The following is a 19208-nucleotide window of genomic DNA, read 5'->3' on the forward strand; positions in this document are numbered from 1 at the left end:
CTCCGCAAACGCCAGCTGGGAGGCAAGAAGCACATCTCAGAGGAGGAGCTGGGGTAAGGCCTGACTACTCAACCTCAGATCACAGATAGCATGAGAGATGTCTAGCTATTATGGTCCACACAGGGATGGAACCATCCAGTCATACGCACACATGTTATACACCACTGAATGACTCCTGTGTCATATTTCTAGGAAGGCATCCCCTGCATTTCCTGGGTCATCATAATCTCAGCTAAATGAATGCTTTCATATCCTAGTAAACGAAGGGAGGCGATCCCTTTAAAAACATACTGGTATTCTGTACCAACTTTCACATGTGCGTTTTGTTTCTTCATTTTTTTATATTCCAGAAATAATCTTCAGCAAATCTCAGCTGAATAAATAAAGTTTACTTTTCTTATGCAAAATCTTAATGAACTAATTAAAAGTGGCTTGAGGTGGGTGATAGGGATATTATTCTAATCCAACCAGCTTCCTTCTGGCTGAGGCCTGGAAGAGTCACGCAAGAAGAAAGAGTGACATCTAGTGGCTGGTCTGATCCTGCGTTGAAAGGAGAAAGGAGAGACAAAGAATATCTTACCTCCTTCTCACACCATACAGTGCTCTGATGTGCTCTTCCCCTCTTCCTGTCCCTTTCCCAATCGCCCTCTCTCTCTTTATCTCTGTCTATTTTTCTCTAAACGCTTCTCTCTCTTTCTTTCTCTGTCTATTTTTCTCTCCAGACTGGCGGAGGCCCTGTACCAGAAGGTGAAGCGTCTCTTCGGGGACCCCCACCAGGCCACGGAGGACCTGAAGGCAGAGGTGACAGAGAAGATGGGTGACCACCGGGCCAAGCTGGATGACGCCCAGGCCCTGATGAAGGATGCCCAGGGGAAGAGCAGGGAGGCTGGGGCCCTGTCCGGACAGAACCAGCGGAACCTCACCACCCTGGAAGTCAGCAGCCTGGTCACACATACATACATATACTAACTATCCCATAGCGATGTATGCACCATCGCTCACAACGTGGGTGGTTGTTTCTGTAAAGTTACTGGAGCGACTGTTCTTGTCTGTCTGTTTGCAGAGGAAGAGGGATGCTGTGAGCTCAGTGAAGAAAGGAACTGAAGACGTGCTGGCAGATGGAGAGCGCATTCTGGCTGAAGCTAATGGTCTCTCAGACAGCATCAATAAGGAGATTGAGGTATACACACTCTTTTGCTCACACACATATCCCAACTCCAATCAGGCCTGTCAAGCCCGTCATTGTGGAAGGAAGACACACCTTTACTCTGTTGGGTTGCTGTTGTGATGTCAGACAGATGTAGCCTGCAGCACTATTGGACTTTACTGTAGACCTTTCTTCTGTCCAGGACTTCATTTGTACATCTGTACGTCCCACCTGCATCAACGAGGGGGGTTCAGCTTGATCTCTCTCCCTCTTTCTGTTTTTTTCTGTCTGCCTGTGCTGCCCTCCTGCTCTGTCTATCTGTCTTTCTGTCTGCCCCTTTACCGCTCTCTCTCTCTCTCTCTCTCTCTCTCTCTCTCTCTCTCTCTCTCTCTCTCTCTCTCTCTCTCTCCCTCCCTCTCTCTCTCTCTCTCTCTCGCTCTCTCTGTCTCTCTGTGTGTGTAGGATCTGGAGGAGATGGAGCATGAGCTTGGTCCTCTCCATGAGCAGCTGGACTACAGGGTGAGCCGTCTGACCCAGGGCCTGAGTGGCAACACCCTGACTGACCTGCTGCAGGACGCTGAGAACCACGCTGCTGAGCTCAACGAGTCCTCAAACATACTGGACCGGTACAGACAGACAGACATACACAGGCAGGCACAGAGGCTGGCTCACAGACAGTGTATTGGCTGGTGTCCTAACCAAGTCTCTTGCTGTCTCCTCATAGCATCCTGGCGGAAGCCAAGAACCTGTCCTTTAATGCCACGGCAGCATTCAACGCGTACAGCAACATCAAGGACTTCATCGAGGAGGCTGACAAGGAGGCAAAGCAGGCCAGGGCACGTGGGACAGAGGCCCTTCAGCTGGTGAGATCTGTGTGTGTGTGTGTGTGTGTGTGTGTGTGTGTGTGTGTGTGCGTGCGTGCAAGGACTCGAAGAGGACCTCTCTCTCTAATGTGCTGAGCAGCAGAGATTTGGCATTTAAACGTTTTGCATTTCCTTATTCATTTCCATTTGTAACGCTGGAGAGATCAAAGTTCCAGCACTGTCGCCCTTATTATCATGACTCTGCCTCCTGCAGCAGCAGCCAGCAGAGGTGGCGACAAACCTGTTCGCCCTCTCTTTCTTCTTCCCTTCTTCTCTCTGAAAGAGAGAGGGAGAGGCTCAGCTGGCTGAGAGGCTCCTCAGCCCGTGTGTCCTCTGTTCAAAAACACTGCTTTTCCTCTCCATGCACTATTACTGTACTGTAACAATATATAAAAAATATATAAAAAATATTAATTTATGCACTTTAATGTGTTAAGTTACGATCTTAAGTCATGTGCACCTAAGGTTCTCTATTGATAAAATATATTATAAGTTCTATATTAAACAGTGTTTGTGTAGTACAAGATACCTATGAGTATCTTGTACTATTTTATTTTTGTATGTACACTATGTAATTCTTCTACTACATTATTCGGTCATTGTAGAATGCACTGTTCTGATATTCAAGCTTACGTTCTTGGTGCACACACACACACAGGCATCAGGACCCAAGGGCTCTTTGAAGGATAACGCCAAGAACTCTGTTCGGAAGAGCGCTCAACTGTGGAACGAAGCCAAGCAGTTAGAGAACGATGTGAAAGGTAAACCCAGTTCCACTGAGACAAAAGCACGTTGATCCTCTCCCCATACAACACCCACCAACTGTGATAATAAGCGCCAGACATATTTCAAAGAGCTGTGTTTTTCCTGAGGAGAATTGGCGTGGATATGTGTTTTGGAACCCGAACGGACCGTCTTTGTGTTTCAGAGAACGCTGAGAGTGTGGGTAGTCTCCAGGCCAGGGTGAAAGCTGGCGGCTTGAAGAACAAGGGCTTGCTCAAGGATCTGGACGATACGCTACGGAAGCTGAATGCAATCCCCAATGGTAAACCACCGGAACAACAGTAGGGAATGACCTTTGTTTAAAAAGAAAGCTGCAAATGAAATACTTCTTGTTGATGTGTGTTGCTGCTGGAGCAATTTTGTCAGGCAGAGCCCAGGATGTTTGGAACAGAATGGATCGATAGTGGTGTAGCTAGGAGGTGAGAGGCCACCCGCTCTTGTAGATCCACAGTGACAGAAGTCAATGCGGCACAGTCCAGGTTAAATATGGGAAGGTATCAGGCAGACGAGGCGGCGGGGGGTGCGTTTAAATCATCTGACAGGTGGACAGCAGAGTTGACGTGACGCTTTCTGTAAGGCTGCTAAGACATCATGTAGGACAGACGACCTCCGATAGTCCGTACCATGTTGGATTACTAGTCTCTCTAGAACTTTAGATTACTACATGCTGGATACCAACTGTGTTGTCCAGATACCGCAGCCAAGCTCCAGGCCACCAAGGCCAAGGCAGGAGATGCCAACGACACAGCCAACGATGTTCTGGCCAGACTGAGAGACATGAACCTGAGCCTGATGGGCCTGAAGAAGAACTACAGCAAGCTGGAGGATGACGTCAACAAGGCCAACAACATGATCCAGGACCCTGAAAAAAACAGTAAGAGATCCTCTGGGTGTTGTAGTTCAAAAGGGTAGGCAAGCCTTAGCTGTAGTATCTACTCCATAATAAATGTATTGTCTGCGCCAAGTCATGACTTAAAATGCATTTGTTCGGGGGGGTTTTGGGGTTCAATTTAGTGTAGATAACTATTACTCTGGCTCATTTCTGTCTCACACAATGGCATTGTATAATAATGTACCTCACATGTGTTTTTCTTTCTGTCCCATGTTTCTTTTGAACCCCAACAGCAATAAGTATGTATACCTTTCATATTACCTGATTAAAGCTCCTGCATGACGACAAGAGAGAGTACCCAGTAGTGCTGCATGGGCTGTACCATAGCTGCCGGGAAAAAATAGTAACAAAAAAATGGCTCTTTCTTCCTTTCGTTCTGTCTTCCTCAGCATTCCATCTCTTTGTTTCACTTCAACGGGATTAAAACGTGTCCGTTATAGAGCTTCACTACGCCTGTTATCCTAATGTTTGCCTTGGAATGATTACCGGTGGCTAATTATGAGCGCGTGGCAAGCCGTTTACGATGTCATCCTATTCTTTTGCATAGCCGCTTTCAGCTCTTTACCTTTCAATAAGTGATTATGATGCTGCCATCTCTCCGCTGACTTCTAACTAATAGGCCTGGCTCACAGAAAGCAGTGGCTCTGGAATATCTAGAGCACTTAGTAAGGAAGTTTGGCGTTTTTAGACTGACGTCGCTCTACCCGGTGTGTGCGTGTCTGTCCGTCCCTTGTGTGCGTTTGTTCTTGTGCGTGTGCGTGTGCGTGTGTGTGTGTGTGTGTGTGTGTGTGTGTGTGTGTGTGTGTGTGTGTCAGTCCATGCAGCGGGGGCCAAGGTGAAAGACCTGGAGGACGAGGCAGACCGACTGCTGGATAAGCTGAAGCCCATCAAGGAGTTGCAGGACAACTTGAAGAGGAACATCTCTCAGATTAAAGAGTTGATCAACCAGGCGCGCAAGCAGGCCAACTCTGTGAGTCACACTCCTCCTCTCTCGTTCCCACCTCCTCTGTCTCCACTGCTTTGATCAGTGGCTTCTAAGCCGGCCATTCGGCTAATTGTGCCATCATCACGGGAACCATGATCTACGACTCGTTCTCTTTAGGCTGCGGTGCACATGCATCGCCACAGGTTGAGGGAAGCCTCTGTTAAACAAAGAACATTCTATCAAATAAAATGTTTTCTGCTCCTTCCTCCACACACAGGCTCTTTCTTACACTCAAGGATTTTGATAAAGTGTTTTTTTTTTTATTTGTTCGGTACAAAAAGAGTAAAATAACAAATTGTTGCTCTTGCACGTGTACTTCTGTTACTACACCGTTGTGTTTTCCTGAACGTTTCTTCCCACTGGGCACAGAAGTCAATTCAACGTCTATTCGACTTTGGTTCAACTGTCATTTCATTGAAATGACGTTGATTCAACCAGTGTGTGCCCAGTGGGTCGGGCCTTTTCAGTCTGTCTGGTGAAAGATCCATGTGGTGTCTCCATGTAAAGATTAAAGTGTCCGTGTCCTCCGGGGGAGACTGTATCCGTGCTTATCGACCAGAAATCAAGAAAGGCCGTTACAACACCATCACTGTGAATGTGAAAACCACCTCCCCTGACAACCTACTCTTCTACCTGGGCAGTGCCAAATACGTGAGTCAGAGGAGATAGCACCACACTGGGATGGATGTGTGTGTTTGTGGATACAATCGCTAAGTAAATCACTTAACCCTAATATGGTAAACCTCTGGGCAACTAATACATTTGTGTGTGGAACTTGACATTATTAGGGCCATTTCTCACTGTTTAGGTTGGGCTTGTCTCTAGCTTGGGATGTGTAATGTGTTGTTGACCAATTCACTGGAAATCGTTCCACCAGTGGATATTTCTCAACATGGAAGATAAATACCAATCATGTTAAAGTCAGAGAGAAAATAATAAAATATGATTTGTTTCCCTGTGAGATCCTCAGGAGAGAGTGGGTGATATTGCGTCTATGTACTGCAACAGCGAGCGCAGCAATTAACCGGGCCGCTCAAATCAGACTATTTCATCTGGTTTCATCACTGATTTCCCTGGGGAAATCACAGTCCTGTTGCTCCTCTCCTGATTTTCCTGTGACTCTTAATTCCTCGGGATCCTATTCTAATGTGTCCTGCACTGTGCTACACTACAGCAGCCTAGACCCATAGAGAGAGAGAGAATGGTAATGGACATGTAATGGTATCAGATAGGAGATTGCGGCGCTGCATCTTATTGGCTCGTCATCTGTCTGCCTCTAGATTGACTTCCTGGCCATTGAGATGCGCAAGGGCAAGGTCAACTTCCTGTGGGACGTGGGCTCTGGAGTGGGCAAGGTTGAGTACCCTGACATGACTATCAACGACGGCAACTGGCATCGCATCGAGGCGTCACGGTAGAATGCCATTGTTATACATATTCTTCACCAGATCTTCTTCTTTTTTTCCAGAGCAAAGATTATTCAAAGGGATTCATTTATTCATGAGTTCGTCGTTTAACATTGATTGTGCCAGGTAGGCTCCTCATTGAAAAGTTCACGAAGTTTTAATTCCTCATCTGATCATTTCTGTATTGGTTCCAAGGAATGGTATCAATGGCACCATCTCTGTCCATGCACTGGAGGGTCCCAAAGCTGGCATCATGCCCACCTCTAAGAGTGGCACTTCTCCTGAGGGCTATACTATCCTGGATGTGGACCAGAATGCCTACCTGTTTGTCGGCGGCATGTTGGGCAGTGTGAAGGTACTATCACCTTTTGCCATACAGAAGTTTATCCCAGAGCTACATATTTAGTCCTTTGTTGCTTCTTTCTTTCTTTCTTGTTTTCGTTGTTTATGTATCGATGTTTGTCCTGCAGAAAGCGGACGCGGTCAAAACTACTACTTTCTCCGGGTGTATGGGAGAGACATACCTGGACAACAAACCTATTGGCCTGTGGAACTACAGAGAGAGAGAAGGAGACTGCAAAGGATGTGTGGTTAGGTAGGCCTGCATGTTCACATCACATTGAGTACCTGATATGAATGTAAGTGTACAGACTCGGTTCACTTCTGTTGTCGATCTCGTGAACGTTCACAAATGTTTTACTCTAGAAGCTCACCATGCACTATTGTATGCACTAAAAGTTCACTTGGCTGTGTGATTGCCGCTGAGTGTTTGGGGGGGGGGGGGTGTTCTCCAGTCCCCAGCCGTCAGACACAGAGGGGACGGTACAGTTTGATGGGGAGGGCTATGCTGCTGTGAGCCGGCCCACCAGATGGAACCCCAACGTCTCCACCGTCATGTTCAAGTTCCGCTCCTTCTCCACCGACTCCCTGCTCATGTACTTCGCCACCAAGGATACGGTAACCTCACTCATATACACACACCTGGCTCGTAACGAGGACTAGCAAACGCTTCAAGTTCAAAAGTGATGAAAACGGTGAAATGTGTGTTAGATTTTAATCGGTTATCAATGTTACTCAAAATGCCCTCTCTCTCTCTCTCGCTCTCTCGCTCTCTCTCTCTCTCTGAGACAGAAGGACTTCATGAGTGCTGAGTTGAGTGATGGTCTAGTGAAGGTGAGTTTTGACCTGGGCTCAGGCACCGGCTCCGTGCTCAGTATCAAGAGACACAACGACGGCAGGTGGAAGTCCTTCACTATGGCCCGCATGAAGAAGCAAGGTGACCCTCACACTCATCATAACACGCACAACATTCCACTCCAGCTGACGTTTGTAGAGACTGCGTAGTTTGTAGAACCTTACAGCCTTGGTAGCTTGATCAGAGCTTTTTGCGGAACAGCCGTTTACCCTCCTTCCACCCCAGCCACGGTGACCATCGTGGACATAGACACCAATGAAGAGGAGAAGCTGGTGGTGTCATCCCAAGGCTCTGCCACCGGGCTCAACCTCAAGGAGGAGGAGAGGATTTACTTTGGGGGTTTGCCAACCATTGGAAACTACAGGTATGTACTCTGTAGGATGTCGATCACCTCCACAGTAGGGCCTTATGCTACATGTCTGTTTTTGATGCGGACCCACACACATCAGCACACACACGCACGCACGCACGCACGCACGCACGCACGCACGCACGCACACACACACACACACACACACACACACACACACACACACACACACTAAGGTACACCTCGGATAGCTTGTCTTTACACCTTTGCTATGTTCTTTGCTCAGACACTCAGTACTGTACAGTCTGTTACCCACTGTTCCTATTCTTCTCATATTGTCACATTTGGCGATGAAAGTTGAGGATTGACAAGGGATGTAGGCAGCCAGGCAGACAGACAGACAGACAGACAGACAGACAGTCTCCATTAGAACACCACTGTCTTCTGCCGGACCTTGAGTCAGTGTGTCACGTTGTCACTGCCCTCTCTGGCTTCAGCTCCCGTTTTAGCTCTAACAATAGATAACATGAACGTTAGCAATGGGTTATATAGATCTGTCATTGTGAACGTTGAATGTTAGACCTTCACAGTCTCCGGCAGCATCCAAGGTATATTCTAAAGGCCTTTATAGGCCCTTTCAACACACACAGGGAGAACTGAATGTACTTTCTTCACTTGTGATTGTGGCTCCTGTCTACGTGTTTTGACAGTGTTTCATTTGTGGGTCGTACGCTGTGCTAACGCGCATATGCTTTTCATGTTTTGTTCTTACAGTATCAAGTCAAGGTAAAACCGCGTACTGTTAAAGTTTACCGTATCACCTTTCGGCATGCACCAGCATACCCATTGACTTTCTAAAGCCTCTCTTGTAACTTGGCTTTTGCCATGCAAGTTACCGTGCATTTAGTTCAGAACAATATGCTCTTAAGTTGTAGATGCTTTAACGCCGCAAGCTGGTCATCAGAACAGAGCCAGTATAGAGCCCTCCATTTCTCCGTGGAGGTTTGAGATATTAGTCCAACTGAACGTGAGCACTAAATTCTGAAGACCAGCAGGATGCTCCTTTTTATTCAGAAGCTGCTGTGTTGTCACCCCCACCACTTCTCTTGCATGTCCATGGAAATGGAATTTGCTGGCACTTTTGTTGCACATTTTGAAATGAACTTTTAACAATGTGGTACTCTTCGGTAGCATTGCGTCTGCTATGCAGCCGCTGCTATCTAATTGTTTCATGGCTTTAGAATAAACCCCAGATAAAAGGTACGCCAAAGAAATGTTCTTCAAACACCTTAAAAAAAAAAAAAGAAGCCCGACTTTATTCATGTAGAGTGAACGCAGTCTCAATTTGGTCGACGTCTCAAAGTCATTGGCTCCTGAGAGGAGGACAGCACTTGCACAATGAACCGAATGGAGGTCAGAACGGCAATGGAGACAGCGCTCTCTTCTCTTTGCAGGTCAGAGGTTACCAAGAAGAGGTATGCTGGCTGTATGAGAGACATAGAGGTTTCCAGAACACCCTATAACCTGCTGAGCAGCTCCGACTACACCGGCCTGACCAAAGGCTGCTCTGTGGAGGTCAGTTTATATGAGCCCCCCTCCTCTTTCATACTCCTGTTCTTTTCCCCCGCCCCCTTTAACTACTTACACATTAGAGGCCTGCTCACCAAACATGGCCCGACACGTTGCCCAACATCCCTCGGAAAAAAACACGAGGAAGAATATAAATGAGTGAGGTCAGAAAACTGAAGTGAAGAAACTGAAAAAGAATGAGTGGAATAATGAGAGATTGATAGGGCACATAAAGGAGAGGAATCGCTTGCTTCTGAACGTGTTCTTTTTGTTCGGGAAAGAATATTGAAATATTTATGCAGACACCACAGACACGGAACGCAAAATGGAGTGGAACAATGCCAGGAATTGAGAGAGAGAGAGAAGTCATTTTGAATTCAACAAGGGCTGGTTTGTACCTCTCAGTTGTGTTTGGAAGATGTTTGCAAGAATTCACGCTCAATTCAGCATTTGTCGTGGACCCTGTGTCAATGCCAGATGATGCAAATGCATACAGTGGTACTCTAGCAAGCTGTACTTTAACAAAGAAGGTTTATTATTATGTTTGACATAAGTCTGAAATTGATAAGAACATTATAAAGAAAGCAACAGGCTTCATACTATTACTGTACAATTATATTATATTATATTGTGTTCAGGTGATAAAAAAGAACCCTGAAAATGACTGATGACTCTCAATTGATTGTGCTGGGAATGACCGGGATCTTTGGTCTCTCCCCAACAGAACCTCCACACAGTGAGCTTCTCCAAACCAGGTCACATGGAGCTGAGGTCCATGTCCTTCGACGTCGGCACAGAGATCAGCCTGTCCTTCGCAACCAAGAGCGATAAGGGGATCATCCTGTTTGGCAGTGGGAGCACCAATGGAGCCAGTTCCCAGTTCCAACTCCCCAAGAGGAGACGCAGGCAGTCTGGGGAAGTAAGAGGAGGACGATGACACACACACACACACACACACACACACACACACACACACACACTCTCTCTCACTGCCTCCTAACTAGGCACCTAGTCCTCTATAATGTCACCTCCTTGTTCTTTATAAGTCATTGCATCCTATTTCCCAGTAGAATTTGAGTGGTTGTTGGAGGTGCTTTTAGATTTCTGTAATTTAATAAGGGGCTCTGTGCTGTCTGGCTGAGTTGCTTTGAAAAACTAACAGCACATTGATAATCAACTCCTGCTGTGTGCAAGGCTCCTTATTAAATTAACGATAAAGGAGATGGATTGCCTGTAAGCTGTAATCATTATGCTTTCACCCGACAGCAAACAAAAGTTGATCATCTTTCACAGAGGGCTAAAGGCTTGGGAGATTTGTGACGACGACTTTGATTAAAATATGGCTTTCTGCGTCTCTGTTAGGGCCCTCTTCGTCTCGCTCTCTCTCAATCTCTCCCTCTCTTCGCCTGCAGACCTCTGTGGGCCAACACATCAATTATGGCCCGTGGCTGCAGGAAATGATAGTGGGTTTAACCTCTAGCATTCCCCCTTCATGTGCCGTTAGTAAGAAATAGATTATACAACAGGCCTCTGATGGATCACGTCCAATTCGGCGATAACCCTCGGGAAAGGTCCAGACCGTCACCTTTGAAAATCATTAGGGCCTGGTAAATGAAGTGGATGTCATTTCGAATGAGTACAAGTCGGCCTCGCCGGGTCTCCGTGTCCGCGTCATTCATTCTGCCAATTTGCGCAGGGGGACAGGAGGAGCACGTGCTGAATCAGACCAGAGGTATTGTGACGGTAGCGCTTCCTCACTCTCCCCAGGCAAACTCCCTCTGTGCATGCTAGTCTGCAATTCCTACGCTGTCGAGGGATGTGCTCACCATCGCACTGGACTGATTACAGAGAATTTAATCATAACAAGAGGCACTTAAATCTATCTATCTATTTTTTGCCTGGGATGTTTCAGAGAGGGACGCAGTTTCTCTGAAGTTCTGCCCAGACAGAATCGAATCAAGCCGTGTAGAGAAATAGAGGACTTACATAAATGCTATAGGCCCTCAGGGTTGAAAAGCATATCATTTATGCAATTACATGAAGTTTACTTCCGTTCTCAAAGTTTGTGAGGTTTTATCATGAATTTGTTTTTGTTCATGTTTCTGGGCAAAGGGTATACAGTTCTAATTGTCTTCAGGGTCCCAGATAGCCCATAAAGCCTGTCCTGACTTGTCCCAGATAGCGCATAAAGCCTGTCCTGACTTGTCCCAGATAGCGCATAAAGCCCTTGTTTAATATCCATGGTGTTTATGTGCGATAATGCCATCATGTATAACCCTGTGTCCTTGAGTCTGTCCTGAGGTGGTGTTGGTCATTGAGATTGGATGTTGTTGTGCCTCCATGGTTCTTCCCCATTTCATCTCCTCTCGTTTCCCCTGCAGCCTTTCCTGGCCGTGTTGCTGAACAAGGGGTCCCTGGAGGTGTTGGTGTTCACAGGCAGCCACAACCCACGCAGGGTGGTCCGCAAGCCTGACCAGGGCATCCTGCACGACGGGAGAGAGCACACACTGCGCATCGAGAGACTGGGCGGCAGGTGCGTAACACACACCGACACACGCACATTGGTATTGCTATACACTGAACAACAGCGTCCTAACAGTTCAGCACAATAACTGGTGTCTTAAAAAACGAGTTCCCAGCCATTCATGTTTATCCCGAGCTGGCTCAAAGTGTCTCACTGACCTGCGTGGTTCTCTGTCCAGGTCGTTTGCCGTCCAGGTGGACGAGGAGCTGAAGAGGGAGCAGGCCCTTCCCAATGACCAACCCATGGGCATCAAGAGACTGTTCATCGGGGGTATCCCCCCTGATGTAGAGCTCAGCTCCCAGAGACCCAACGACCCCTTTGAAGGCTGCATCTGGAACCTCATGATCAATACTATGTACGTCTCTCACCAGCTCCTGTTATCTCCCTAGTACATCTATGTCTATCTACCATCACCATTCGTTATCCTGATCGTAGATATTATTGATGGAAGGCAGTAGTTGCTGTTTCATGGCGAGTTTGTTTCTCCCAGTTAAAGAGGTTGTAAATGCTGTCACTCAACTGTTTCTCTCTACAGATGATAATACAATCCTATCATTAGGAATCAGTGCTCTCTCTCTCTCGCTCTTTCTCTCTCGCCAGTGGGCTAAACACATTTGACCCATATTTAGTTGGCTTTAATGGGGCTGTCCTTTCTGATAACCATGTTCATAATTCAACTGATTATACTGATAGCCAAGCCCCATCATCACCCATTTACACACTCCCTCTTTCTCACCCTGCGTGCCTGTGTGTCTGTGTGTCTATGTGTCTATGTCGCCCTGCGTGTCTGTGTGTCTGTGTGTCTATGTGTCTATGTCGCCCTGCGTGTCTGTGTGTCTGTGTGTCTATGTCGCCCTGCGTGTCTGTGTGTCTGTGTCGCCCTGCGTGCCTGTGTGTCTGTGTGTTTATGTCGCCCTGCGTGTCTGTGTGTCTGTGTGTCTATGTCGCCCTGCGTGTCTGTGTGTCTGTGTCGCCCTGCGTGCCTGTGTGTCTGTGTGCCTGTGTGTCTGTGTGTCTATGTCGCCCTGCGTGTCTGTGTGCCTGTGTGTCTGTGTGTCTGTGTGTCTATGTCGCCCTGCGTGTCTGTGTGTCTGTGTGTCTGTGTCGCCCTGCGTGTCTGTGTGTCTGTGTGTCTACGTCGCCCTGCGTGTCTGTGTGTCTGTGTCGCCCTGCGTGCCTGTGTGTCTGTGTGCCTGTGTGTCTGTGTGTATGTGTGTCTATGTCACCCTGCGTGCCTGTGTGTCTGTGTGTCTATCTGTCTATGTCGCCCTGCGTGTCTGTGTGTCTGTGTGTCTATGTCGCCCTGCGTGTCTGTGTGTCTGTGTCGCCCTGCGTGCCTGTGTGTCTGTGTGTCTATGTCGCCATGCGTGTCTGTGTGTCTGTGTGTCTATGTCGCCCTGCGTGTCTGTGTGTCTGTGTCGCCCTGCGTGCCTGTGTGTCTGTGTGCCTGTGTGTCTGTGTGTCTGTGTGTCTATGTCGCCCTGCGTGTCTGTGTGTCTGTGTGTCTGTGTGTCTATGTCGCCCTGCGTGTCTGTGTGTCTGTGTGTCTGTGTCGCCCTGCGTGTCTGTGTGTCTATGTCGCCCTGCGTGCCTGTGTGTCTATGTGTCTGTGTCGCCCTGTGTGTCTGTGGCTCCCTGCGTGTCTGTGTGTCTGTGTCGCCCTGCGTGTCCGCGTGTCTGTGTGTCTGTGTCGCCCTGCGTGCCTGTGTGTCTGTGTCGCCCTGCGTGCCTGTGTGTCCGCATGTCTGTGTGTCTGTGTGTCTGTGTGTCTGTGTCGCCCTGCGTGCCTGTGTGTCTGTGTGTCTGTGTGTCTGTGTCGCCCTGCGTGCCTGTGTGCCTGTGTGCCTGTGTGTCTGTGTGCCTGCGTGTCTGTGTGCCTGTGTGCCTGTGTGTCTATGTGCCTGTGTGTCTGTGTGCCTGCGTGTCTGTGTGCCTGTGTGCCTGTGTGTCTGTGTGTCTGCGTGTCTGTGTGCCTGCGTGTCTGTGTGCCTGTGTGTCTGTGTGTCTGTGTGCCTGCGTGTCTGTGTGCCTGTGTGTCTGTGTGTCTGTGTGTCTGTGTGTGCGCGTGCACGTCTGTGCATTTGTGTGTGTGTGTTTTCTTGACCGCTTGTTTATGCCCTACAGCCTCGCAGACTTCTCTCAGCCCGTGGCTTTTAAGAACGCAGAGATTGGCCAGTGTCCCGACCTGGCTCCTCCCCCTCCCCCGCTGCCCCTCCCAGAAGAAGAGGAGGAGGAGGAGGGGACCAAGGGAGAAGACGTGTCCCAGCCGCTCCAACCTGAGGCTCCTGCTGTACCACCACCCACCCCGACACCCAGACAGACCCCTCCACCTCCCACTGTAGGTCCCACTCCCACTTGAGGGGTATCAGGTTAAATTACTCATTTCCCACCCTATGATGGTGTGATACATTTTCCCCATGAGTCATACAGAGCTGACATCCATCCCCAGCAATGCTCAGCCAGGCAGGCCAGTTGGCCCTGAGTCTAAATACACTATCAGAGAGGTTGATGTGGCTGGAATAAAGAATGGGTCGTTTTCCAATCCATTAGGTCTGCTTTATAGGTAAAGCTGCAGTGTTGACAGGGCTCTTTCTTATAGCTCCTGTGCTCAATATATCCTCTCTGGCTGACAGCTGAGGTAGTGTAGCAGCTCTCTCTCTCTCTCTCTCTCTCTCTCTCTCTCTCTCTCTCTCTCTCTCTCTCTCTCTCTCTCTCTCTCTCTCTCTCTCTCTCTCTCTCTCTCTCTCTCTCTCTCTCTCTCTCTCTCTCTCTCTCTCTCTCTCTCTCTCTCTCTCTCTCTCTCTCTCTCTCTCATTGCATTTCCTCATATATTTTCATGATACATATCCATGGATGCATCATCGTAGGCAAATGTATAGATTGCAACAGTATTGTCACTGGTAGTAGCTCTCTTGGCTTGCAGAAACGATGTGCATTTCTGTAATAATGCTGTGATGCTTTCCTTAGCACTGTTCCTCTAGCTACCTGCTGTGCAGACTTTTGCCATTCACAACATCAGTGCCCCAGCCTGATTGGTGGACCGCCTGTGTCATGAATGCTGTAGCCAATCCGATTGGCAGTGTGTAACACAGCTTAACCCTTTCACCCCCCCCCGCCCTGCCGCTGCTTTAGGACCCGCCCCCTGTCGTACCTCCAGAGCTCAGCCCCGCCACAGAGGAACCTGACCACGGTGCTGTCACAGTCCCACCGGTACCACTCTACTCTTCTCACTCACTTCTCCCTACGTGTTAACGTTCTTACCCCCCCCCCCCCCCCCCCCCCGAGCCGTCTAAGTACGTGTCTGCTGAACCTTCATCCCATTGGATTTCAGCCAAAGACCTTCAACACCAAGCCGCCTGTGTGAAGATGTGTTGCTCATGTGAAATATACATTCCATGTCCATATTCTTAGTATTGGCATTAGACATTTTACTCTCAGTGAGGATTTTCTTAGATGAGAAGTACTTTCTAAGTAAATCGATATGGTCGTAGTAGTTCTTCTTTATAAACAGGCTAGTGACTTTAAGTTAAATAAATGCCCTTTTAAGCAATGGGAGCCTTTGTGTCTGAACAAAAATAAAGAAGAAAAGGGCATAGAAATGTATTCATGTACAGAAGTGTACAAAATAAGTGATTCAGATTCAAAAACAAATGTCAATTTTCAGGTGCTCTTAATAATAGCAACTCCATGTCTTTTTCATTAGCGCCATCTAGTGGCACATGTTAGAATAGCACTTTAGACAAAAAGTAAGTCAAGTACTGTATATTCATATTAAATGGAAGGTTTGCATTGTCGCTTAATGCACTCTGCAAATGAGATCGTGTTAATATGATGTTTTTAAGACGACTGCTACTACCCCCTACTTCAACAGCTTTCCTGTGCTGCCGAGGCATCTCCAGTGGTCTTAGAGAAAGCCAAACAGTTTGGGCTCTCCAAAAACAGCCATGTTGCATTTGAATTCGATGACACCAAGGTTAAGAACAGGTATGTGGACTTCAAATGGCTTTGATAACAGTAAAGCCCAAATGAGACCTTTTCTTATCTAACGTACACATAGTAATGTTATGAAAGACATGGGTAACATCTGTACACGTCATGTTGGACTGAGAGTGTTGTGAATCTGTTTGCTTCCAGACTGATCATAGAGTTTGAGCTGCGGACCACAGCAGAGTCCGGCCTGGTGTTCTACATGGCGAGGATCAACCACGCCGACTTCGCCACCGTCCAGGTGAAGGAGGGCATGGTCCACCTCGGCTACGACCTGGGCCACGGCAACACCTCGGTCAGCGTGCCACGCATCATCAACGACGGACACTGGCACAAGGTCTGGGATCTCGAGTCAGCTGGTGAAACAATCCTCATAGCAACAATGAAGCCAATATGAATCGTCATGTATAACCCCTAACATGGTGTACAGAGTCTGTAGGCAGTTACCATCGGGTCTACTTCACTGAGTGAGTTTATATGGTGAGAGCAGACAGCTAAATACTCTATGTCACAATGAGGCTATAAAACCACTCTGACTAGTTAATTGTCCAAAACAGGAAGCAAGCAAAGTAACCAGAAACTACAGTACTTTATGTTCATCGTGTATTAAAGATTGTTGTTGTCCTTATTGCCCCCCCCCCCAAAAAAAAAAAATGATTTTCCTTTCTGCTGTCTCAGATCCGGGTGATGAGAGAGAAACAGAGAGGTATACTGGTGATAGACAGCCGCTACTCCAAGCAGACCACCAGCCCCAAGAAGGCTGACATCCTGGATGTGGTTGGCATGCTGTACATAGGTGGCCTGCCCGTCAACTACACCACCAAGAGGATCGGACCAGTACGTTCAGACACGCTTCCTCACATTTGGTCTGGTGTTGTATTTCATTTTGTAGGAAGTGAAACACGAGCCTCGCTGTAGACTCTGTGTTGCTGCAATTGTTTTGTATTACATGTGATCAGCTTAAAGTGCTGACGTTAACAGTAATCATTTCCAAGTTGTGGGGACGCATTCAAAAGATCAATGAGAGGTTTCGGTGTAGAAGTCATGTGTGACCGTATAGTGTTGGCTGTGTTCCACTACTAGGTCTTGTACAGTATCAATGGCTGCATCAGGAATGTCAAGATGCTGGATAATGTGTTGGACATGGACGCGCCCACCTCCAGCCACCACGTGGGCAGCTGTTTCATCAGCACTGAGAAGGGAACCTACTTTGATGGCTCTGGATATGTCAAAGCAGGTACATTCTGACACTCGAAACGTAGAACTGTAGCTATAGTTATGACCTGGAGTTGTTCCTGACCATGTGACCTGACCAGGAAAAACTCCTGACCCCACAATGCAATATATCCCAACAATCACGTAATATAATAACGCGGAACAATACATGTTGATGCCGAATGGTACACCAACTTTTCAAAGTTATTTTTCAATCTCATGGCAGTTGTTGTATCAATTCTGACTGCTTCCTGTATCTCCTGTCCTCTGGTCCAGTGGGTTCCTACAGGGTGGGTCTAGACGTGTCTCTGGAGCTGGAGTTCCGTACGTCCCAGAGCAACGGGGTTCTGCTGGCGGTCAGCAGCCAGGTGGACACCAAGATGGAGGGCCTGGGCATTGAACTGCACAACGGAAAGGTACACACAAACACAGAATACAATACTGCTTTGTTGTCCAACACACATTTCATTCTAACCAGACTCTACAATCTCTTACGGTAAAGCCTAACAACCATGAACATGCAAAGCTATTGTACTGTATAAATGAATGAATGGGGTTCAACAGAATCATGGTTGCTCATAACTAACAGTCAAGTTTTGTTACAAACTACTGATTGGACAAGTCAGGTGTATTCTGAGTATGTCTTCTTCCCTCCCTAGCTGCTGTTCCACGTGGACAACGGAGCGGGCCGGATCACAGCGGAGTACCAGCCTGAAGTAGAGGCAGGCCTCTGTGACGGTCAGTGGCACTCGGTCACAGCCCACAAGCTTCGCCACAGGCTGGAGATCATAGTGGACGGCAGGAAGGAGGAAGCAGAGAGCCCCAACGCCAGGTCCAACACCGCTGACACCAACGACCCCATCTACGTCGGTGGATACCCAGGTTCGTACAACACCACCAATGACTGCATATATGAATGGACAAAGACATCGATCACGTGACACCATTCATTCCTATGTGAAGACTCAATAGCGCATTTGAATCCCAGGAAGCCGGTTAAAGGGATACTTTGGGATTTTGACAATGATTCCCATTATCTACTTCCAGATGAACTTGTGGATATTATTTGTATGCCTCTGCGTGCAGCTGGAATGAAGTTGCTAACTAGTGCAATTGCTAACTAGCAGATACCCATAGACTTCCAGTCATTGTGCTAATGCTAGTTAGCATTGGCTCGCAAAACAACATCTAACTTCCTTCATACTGGACAAAGAGGCATGGAAATGGTATCCACGAGTTCATCTGACTCTTGGGAAGTAGATGGCCAAAATCCCAAATTTCCGAAGTATCCCTTTAATTAAGATGGCGTCTAGTGGGAGATTTATGTAGACATAACATGTGCAATTTGAGCTAGTCCAGGAAGTGACATTGCAGGCTAGCTCAGTGCTGCCCCCTCTCACTGAGTATCTCAAGTTGAAGGCCGACCGAGGTACTGCAGGCTGCCATGAGCTACTAAATTACACTTAGAACTTCTTCTGTGTGAGGTGAGATTTTAAAATAATCGGTTCAAGGGCATACATCTAGTGTAATAGAAGCAATTATGATTGTCTTTAAAAATATATTTGATTGCCATTTTCCCCTATAATGGGGGACCCTGTTTTCTGTAAACAATGCCTGCAGTACCGCAGTTGACGTTGAACTTCATGGCTTCAATGAGAGCGGCCAGTCGTTCTCCCCTGGACACCACCCACCAAGCATTTCACACCTGGGACACATTGAGTAGAGGCAACGTTATCAAACATTGAACATTCAGTTAGAAATGTATCATATAGAACATGTACATTATACCTCAATTACCACGACTAACCGGTGCGCCCGCACATTGACTATGTACCGGTACCCCCTGTATATAGCCTCGCTATTGTTATTTTACTGCTACTCTTTAATTATTTGTTACTTTTATTTTTGTATTTCTTATTTATCACTTATTTTTCTTAAAACTGCATTGTTGTATTCGGCGCATGTGAAAATAACATTTGATTTGATTTGACTGGGCACACACTGGTGAATCAACGTTGTTTCCACGTCATTTCAATGAGATTAAGTTGCACCAACGTGGAATAGATGTTTAATTGATGTCTGTGCCCAGTGGAATTCCTGTGGAATCAGGTTTCCTGTATAACTCCTGAAACACAGTTGACCCTGCGCTCCAAACCGTGCTCCACTATGATGTTGGAAATGTATGATTTACTTCCTATTTAAACCTCAGGATATAATCAAAGTTATAACGTCAAGCAGTCATCGGCTTTCTGATTTATGAAATAGAAGCATAAATGTGCTTAGTGGGGCAGAAAATAACAGTCATAAATCAAATCTTTTTTCCCTTTTCCAG

At 47.3% G+C, this 19208-nt stretch overlaps 1 protein-coding gene across 15 annotated transcripts in view; it reads left to right on the plus strand.

Moving 5' to 3' along the window:
- lama2 (laminin, alpha 2) overlaps window positions 1-19208 on the plus strand; it is a 142257-nt gene that overhangs the window by 122194 nt on the left and 855 nt on the right. For 6 of the 15 annotated variants that reach the window (XM_090232607.1, XM_090232612.1, XM_090232614.1 and 3 more), the window contains 29 exons: window positions 1-53; window positions 723-933; window positions 1064-1180; window positions 1610-1773; window positions 1872-2010; window positions 2669-2771; window positions 2939-3055; window positions 3485-3667; window positions 4501-4655; window positions 5178-5321; window positions 5951-6084; window positions 6272-6431; window positions 6547-6671; window positions 6871-7033; window positions 7208-7352; window positions 7497-7635; window positions 8356-8367; window positions 9036-9156; window positions 9875-10069; window positions 11532-11683; window positions 11853-12029; window positions 13799-14012; window positions 14807-14884; window positions 15546-15658; window positions 15809-15998; window positions 16340-16498; window positions 16745-16898; window positions 17153-17292; window positions 17536-17758. The exon at window positions 1-53 is cut by the window's left edge and continues 110 nt beyond it. In XM_090232607.1, the coding sequence (XP_090088733.1) occupies window positions 1-53; window positions 723-933; window positions 1064-1180; window positions 1610-1773; window positions 1872-2010; window positions 2669-2771; window positions 2939-3055; window positions 3485-3667; window positions 4501-4655; window positions 5178-5321; window positions 5951-6084; window positions 6272-6431; window positions 6547-6671; window positions 6871-7033; window positions 7208-7352; window positions 7497-7635; window positions 8356-8367; window positions 9036-9156; window positions 9875-10069; window positions 11532-11683; window positions 11853-12029; window positions 13799-14012; window positions 14807-14884; window positions 15546-15658; window positions 15809-15998; window positions 16340-16498; window positions 16745-16898; window positions 17153-17292; window positions 17536-17758 (4180 nt within the window). Of the gene's footprint in view, window positions 54-722; window positions 934-1063; window positions 1181-1609; window positions 1774-1871; window positions 2011-2668; window positions 2772-2938; window positions 3056-3484; window positions 3668-3918; window positions 4656-5177; window positions 5322-5950; window positions 6085-6271; window positions 6432-6546; window positions 6672-6870; window positions 7034-7207; window positions 7353-7496; window positions 7636-8355; window positions 8368-9035; window positions 9157-9874; window positions 10070-11531; window positions 11684-11852; window positions 12030-13798; window positions 14013-14806; window positions 14885-15545; window positions 15659-15808; window positions 15999-16339; window positions 16499-16744; window positions 16899-17152; window positions 17293-17535; window positions 17759-19208 lie in introns of those variants that run through there. The other 9 variants (XM_036975728.2, XM_036975729.2, XM_090232615.1 and 6 more) reach the window with 4 other exon arrangements.

Source organism: Oncorhynchus mykiss, chromosome 4, assembly GCF_057628025.1.
Source record: "Oncorhynchus mykiss isolate SJ-2025 chromosome 4, ASM5762802v1, whole genome shotgun sequence".
NCBI classification, from domain to species: domain Eukaryota; kingdom Metazoa; phylum Chordata; class Actinopteri; order Salmoniformes; family Salmonidae; genus Oncorhynchus; species Oncorhynchus mykiss.